Below are 6995 nucleotides of genomic sequence, written 5' to 3' on the forward strand. Positions count from 1 at the left end.
TTCTTCTTCTTCTTCTTCTTCTTCTTCTTCTTCTTCTTCTTCTTCTTCTTCTTCTTCTTCTTCTTCTTCTTCTTCTTCTTCTTCTTCTTCTTCTTCTTCTTCTTCTTCTTCTTCTTCTTCTTCTTCTTCTTCTTCTTCTTCTTCTTCTTCTTCTTCTTCTTCTTCTTCTTCTTCTTCTTCTTCCATATCCGTTATTGGATGTTGGCGATCATGTTGGCTATCCTGTTTTTATTTTAGCCTGCAGTCCCCTAATCATCTTTGTTGCTCTTTGTTGCTCTCTTTCTAGAGTCTCAACATCTTTTTATATCATGGCAACTGAAAATGGATGCAATATTCCAAATGTGATCTTACCAAGGCATCATAAAGTAGTACTAACATTTCACGTGTTAATATACAGTATCACCTGAATGCACCAGCAAACAGAAAAAAAACCCAGAACTTTTAGCAATCTAGAATGTTTACCTTTTCCATATCCTGAGGTGTTGCTGTCAGAAGTGTATGGCCAGATGTTATCCACTGTCTTGCAAAAATGACATACTGACCAAGACCAAAGTCCTCAAGCCAGTTGCAAACACGTTCAGTGCCCCATTGGGCAAATGGGGCATTATGATCACTAAGAACCATAATTAAGGAAAAGGGATTTAAATTAGCATATCATTATCAACAATATGCGATCCATAACTGGGACTAAGTTGTAAGATAAATTGAATAAATAAATATATAACACTTTTCCAACTGTCAGTCATTTCAGATTAAGGTCAGAATCACTTAATCCCAGGATTATTATCATAATAATATAGGAAAATTATATGCAGAAAAAACTTGAGCACAGATATATCACACTTTATACCCTTAAAGAATTACCAGTATATTTTTGCTTCCTTGCAGTTGGTTTTTATTTTCAAGAATAAGGAAATTTGCTATGCATCACTTGACTTTGAATATTAATAAAATTGTAATATTTCTCAGAAACAGACAGATGAGCTAATTTGGCAAAAATGGAACCCCAATAGCTTCAGCATGGCATTTAGATTTTAGCATTTCATATTAATCCCATTGCAAATGCAAATGAATTTGCTCTTTGGTCACTTGCTATGACTCAGTTGCAAACAACCAAAGTCCATTTTGTTAAAGTTAATGGGAAGCAGACTAAGCAAAGAAGCAAAAATTATTCTTGCTCCAGAAACTGCAACCAAATATAAGTGGGAAAAGAAAAATTCCCACTTAACAGTGAAGCTGCGTAAATAAGAATTACTACTCATAAAGGTTCCTAAACAGTTGAATGTATCCTGTACAATTACAAATACACACTCACCAATTGGTTTGAAAATCTCTACATAATGATAAATCAATGTTTTCACTACACAGTGAATTTAGTCAAGGAACTAAACACTTAAGCAAATAGTTAGCCACAGACAAAATAAATAGCCATCTTCTACCTCTTTTGTCCCTTGGTGTCCTTTGACCGAGATAATCGAGGTCCAGCTGTTGCACGGAGACCACCTCTTCGAAATTCAACTAAACCGAGATCATCTCCAGGGAAATTTCCAGACTGAGTTCGACGTATCCTTTTATGGAGATATTAAAAATGCTAAGCCATCAGAAATTTATCTTTCAGCAACTTTTACATACCAATACCTGAATTTTTAATGTCAGGTATCCTACAGTTTCTAATGTTTCTTCAGGTGGATTCATTAATTTATTATTACTTGTGTTTCCTGGATTTTCCCTTTATATTTTGTTTTATTATGTGATTTTATCAATTATTATTGATAACACAATACATGATGTGTGCTGACCAATGTAAATGTAAATGTAAAATAAATAAATAAATGAGCATACTTACTTTCCCCATATTTTTTTAATTCCTTTTGGACTTCTTTTACTGTCTGGAGATAATGGAGACTGTGCACCTGAAACTGTTCCAGACGACAAGGGTGAAAGTTCCCCTGAAGTTGTGCTGTCCATGTGGTCAGGGGCTCCTGCGGAGTGCAAAGGATATCTATGAACCTCCAGCTGCTCAGAGTATAAATCACTCAAAGCTGCTCATATATATTGGGCAAAATTGCAAAAATTTCCATCCGTTGTTTCTTGCAAAAATAAAAGCCTGCATCCTCTCAAATGTACAAACTGGTGTTCTATGGGCAAAAAAAAAAGTATTTGTACTTAATTTACTCGGTGTACAGTCATGCTGGCCATATGGCCATTGAAATGGCTTTGGACAATGCTGACTCCCTCAGCTAAGAAACGGGGATGGGCACTGCCCCCTAGAGTTGACATAATAGACTCTAGGACAGGGGTCTGCAACCTTGACAACTTTAAGACTTGTGGACTTCAGCTCCCAGAATTCCTCAGCCAGTTATGCTGGCTGAGGAATTCTGGGAGCTGAAGTCCACAAGTCTTAAAGTTATCAAGGTTGCAGACCCCTGCTCTAGGAGAAACCTTTACCGTTACCTAATCCAGGGGTAGACAACCTTTGCTCTTTTATGACTCGTGGACTTCAGCTCCCAGAATTCCTGAGCCAGCCATGCTGGCTCAGGAATTCTGGGAGCTGAAGTCCACGGGTCATAAAAGAGCAAAGGTTGCCTACTTCTGACTTAATCTATAACCTTGGATGGCTAGCTGAAGACTTCACTGATCATATTATAAATTGAGCAGGTGTCCCATGATGGCTATTGGTAATTATAGCCTAATTTGTATCATGGATGCAAAAAATATTTTTCAAATGAACGGAATTCTCTATGGCATGACATAGCCAAAATGTTTTCCCATAAGCTATGTTTTGCATGGTTTAGTGGCAAAAATAAGATGCATTTTAAATGTTTTTTTTCCAAAACCTAAGTGTTTTCTCTTGAAGCACTAAATACAGATTTCAAGCATGTCCAGTATCCATTAAAAACCACAGAATCCCTCGTGTTGCTCTCTAAACGCAGTCTTGTATTATTAGGACCATATGTGGCTTTCACTGGCTGGATCAGAAATCACAATTAAAAAAGGCAACTCCCTGCAATTCGTATTTTCAATAAAGTTATTTATTTCTAGCATAAAGGTGGCATGTTAGTTAGGTATACAATACCTAGTATTGGTGCACTGACACTCCTGATGCGATCTTCACTCATTCCAAGAAGCAGAAAGCCATATGAAGAAGCAAAGATGATGTAAAATTGAAGCAAAACAAAGTTAAAGAAAAGCAGAGAAAGCAAACAGCCAAAGGAAGAAAAATAAAAACATGGACAGGAGGCAAAATAGCAAAGCAGATGAATTTGAATGCTCAGGAGCAGAGTGTGCTACGTACAGATGAAAATCTTTTACTATGAGAAATGTACAACTTAAAATTATGAATATTTCCCTTTTAATCAACTTTTAAATTTGTAGTTGATATTTTTGTATTTTTGTATTTTTATCCGGTTGTTAGCCGCCCTGAGTCCGCAAGGAGAAGGGCGGGATATAAATTTAAAAAATAAATAAATAAAATAAAAATAAATAAAAATGCAAACTATCCATAGCAAAAATGTGCATGTTTTCCCTCCTTAAAAACAAACCATGCTGATCTTCTAGGCTCAGCTATCAGTTGTATTTATAAAGAGAGGCCAAAGATCTTTTTTTCCAAGGAGAATCTATGCATTTGAAAAGGACTGTTTATTATTTCCACAGGCCTGAGTTTTTGAGCGTCTCTATAATGTAAATGAAAAGCAGAGGCAGATCCCTGTGGCCTAGTTCTTAGGAATTCAACCATTAAGTCATGCAGATTATTTACATCCCCACTTAAATTTGTGGGTAGCTTCAGCTGACATGATGACATTTCTAATTAGCAATTCAAAAAGGTGCAATAGGTTTACAACAACATGTAGGCAGGGTATTAAATAATGATAAATTAAGAATGAAGAAACTAAAGTAATACAAGTAAATAATGGAAGTTATCTTTCCTGGCATGGACACCACTGGCATGGACACCACTGCCTTGGTCTGACAGTGATTTGTTATAATCATGAACAGAGGTGTCCACAAGGTTTTTAATGTGTGTCACATATCACATTGTTGTGGCCGCCATTGTGACTTTTCTGCGCATATCCCTGCAGTTGTTCATTTCTAGCCTTTGCGGTGGATGTAACAATTCAGTATCCACAAAATTCTTCCCAGATCAATAGACACTCCAAACTCTCAGATTAATTATATTTTAGGGCCACCATCAACTAATTATGAAGCTAACAGTTCTGAATTCAGAGAATTAGGAAATCCAACTTTCTACAGTGTAAGAGCCGTATTGATGGAAATTAAGATTCATTACTTTTGATAACACATTATTCTGACAATCAAGTCCAAATTTTTGCTCCGCAGCATTTTTAAAATATTTTTAAACCACACACAAGTGCACATAGATAGCAAGCCCATTGTTGTTTCCACAGTACATACTCAGGCTCTGTATGCCGTTGTCCTCACTGCCATTTATACAACATGGAGTAGCAGGTGTATTGTACAAGTGGTTATCCCCATTGTGTGCTGTTCGAGGAAGTTTTCCTGGCAAGGTTTGGTACTTGCTGCTTTTCACATGAGTTTTATTCTATGCGTGTTACAATTTTTTTTTTTAACAAAAAAGAGAAAAATAATTAAGTCAGCATTATTCCTAAAATACGCTATACTTGTTTTGGTCAGCAGCTATCAGCATTTATCTGGTGAGAAATAAAAATATTTGGCCAATATAGAAATTCTCACTGTGCTCATTCTCTACTATCGTGGAGAGATATGACTTTCTGGATTAAAGAATGTATCAGAGAGCAGGATTTGACAGCTAAAAATAGAGTAATGAGGGCAGTGCTCATCACATATAAATGTTTACATGCCACACATCAAAATCTGTAGTAATTATTTTTATCTTAATTTATCCTTGTATGCTACTGGAATCACTATATTATTTAAGGAAATAAATGGCACCATCTGTGTGATATCTGGAACAGATGCACCATGGATGTCCTTAATTTATCTGACACTTGATATCTTCTAAGTCAGTGTTTCTCAACCTTGACCATTTTAAGGCATGTGGACTTCAACTCCCAGAATTCCACAGCCAGCAATGCTGGCTGTGGAATTCTGGGAGTTGAAGTCCACATACCTTAAAATAGTCAAGGTTGAGAAACACTGTTAAGTGCCTGAATTCTGTGGTGAATAGCCATGGATAGCTTTTATGGCCCATTTAACTATTCCCACTGTTGAGAAGCCTACAAAGTCCATTTGTTACAAATACCTAATTTTTTTATCATTTATAGATTAGGAAAGCAAGGAGTAATGTGTTAATATTTAGTTACACAAGCATTTTGACATGACTTCATCCTATTATACCTACTCATTAGCCTTAGAAAATGTTAATTTTAAGACTTAACTTAAAACATTTATGATGCAAAAATTAAAAATAAAAGCTTGGCTCATTTGCACAGACTGCCCACATACAAAAAATTCTCAAGCACACATTCCATGGTAACACAGATAAGAAAATTACACACAAAATAAAGAAATGGGTTTTCAGAGTGTAAATGTTAAAATGGAGTTAATATACCTCTTCTCCTAGATCACGTTCTACTGGTTTCCCATCAACATGCTATGAAGTTGCAAGAAGGGCAATTTCAAAGTATGAGGGAGAAAAAGTAACAAACAAAAGGTTAGTGTAGACATAAATGATGTGATATTTTTAGTCCAGTCTGTCGGATAACAATAATAGGTTTATTTTCTCCTCAATATCCAGTGCCCTGCTATACTGATATTAATGTGCATGTCATTTCTCATAAAAATACAGAGAAGAATGATAAGGGGTCTGGAGGCTAAACTGTACAATGGACAGCTAAAAGAACTAGGTATGTCTACTCTAACAAAGAGAAGGACTACAAGTGACACAGAAGCTGTCTTCCAATACTTAAGGTACTGTCACAGAGAAGAGGTATCCAAGGCACCAGAGGGCAGGGCAAGAAGTAACCAGTGGAAGATCATTAAAGAGAGATCCAATCTAGAACTAAGGAGAAATTTCCTGACAGTGAAGACAATCATGGAACAGCTTGCCTCCAGAAATTGTGGGTGCTCCATCATTTGAGGCTTTCAAGAACAGATTGGACAATCTTTTGGTATAAGATCTTATGCTTGAGCAGGGGTTTGGACTATAAAACCCCAAGGTCCTTTCCAACCCTTTTATTCTGTCTTCTAAGTCTAGCTTCTACCAAGTCAATGGAATCTGTTGCAAGGGTTGCTACAGACAGTATGCTAAATGGAGTCACCTTCCATTCTTTCTGATCATTGATTCACAGAAAACAAACTTCAAAAGTTGGCTACTGCAGAAATCCATATACATAGGACATGTTGGAATATAGTAAAAATAACACCCACTCCAATCTCACCACTCTTCCACGAACACAATGGAAGATATACTAATTGTACTAATCAGTGCTTATATTGTTTCTGTATGTGGAATGAAAGACCTGCTGATTTCCCTCTGAAAGTGAGTGGCAATACATTATTGCATTTAGGTTATACAGATTGGATTCAGCAATATAGGCAGCATAGAGAATGCATGGAAGTGATGCAAATCTTCTGTTCCATCGTTTTATTATACTAAAAATAGGAATAGAACAATCTGTTTATAGCGAATTCAGCTGCAAATAAGTTGCAACTGAGCAACTTCAGAGAAAGGTGTGCACTGAAGAAAAACTTCATTGGTCAACAGTTTTATAAAACAAATTCTCACAAGTATGGAATCCCAGGGCTCCAGTACATGGTATGGTTCAGTTAGGATGCTGCAAATGGAACAGAATCTGTAATATTCCCGATAAGCATTAACAAACCTGCCATTTCTGGCCTAAGGGTATGAGGTCTCCCTTTCAAGTTTTTGGCCACAATCAGCTATTTCAGCTTCTGCCTAGGATCTATCTGCCAATTGCACATGGTATCAACACAATCTCTGGTATCAGCATTACAGTATATCAATCTCAAGGTCTCACTAAAAATCTATTATT

General features: G+C 36.5%; 1 protein-coding gene across 1 annotated transcript in view; it reads right to left on the reverse strand.

Moving 5' to 3' along the window:
- Window positions 1–6995, reverse strand: part of PPFIBP2 (PPFIA binding protein 2) — a 112026-nt gene that overhangs the window by 11629 nt on the left and 93402 nt on the right. The window contains exons 16-20 of the mRNA XM_029284874.1: window positions 5552–5593; window positions 4414–4561; window positions 1847–1982; window positions 1440–1568; window positions 463–613 (exon numbers count right to left, since the gene is read on the reverse strand). Coding sequence (XP_029140707.1) covers window positions 463–613; window positions 1440–1568; window positions 1847–1982; window positions 4414–4561; window positions 5552–5593 — 606 coding nt within the window. The remainder of the gene's footprint in view (window positions 1–462; window positions 614–1439; window positions 1569–1846; window positions 1983–4413; window positions 4562–5551; window positions 5594–6995) is intronic.

The sequence above is a fragment of the Protobothrops mucrosquamatus genome, unplaced genomic scaffold (assembly GCF_001527695.2).
Source record: "Protobothrops mucrosquamatus isolate PMUCROS unplaced genomic scaffold, P.Mucros_1.0 scaffold1047, whole genome shotgun sequence".
Taxonomy (NCBI): Eukaryota; Metazoa; Chordata; class Lepidosauria; order Squamata; family Viperidae; genus Protobothrops; species Protobothrops mucrosquamatus.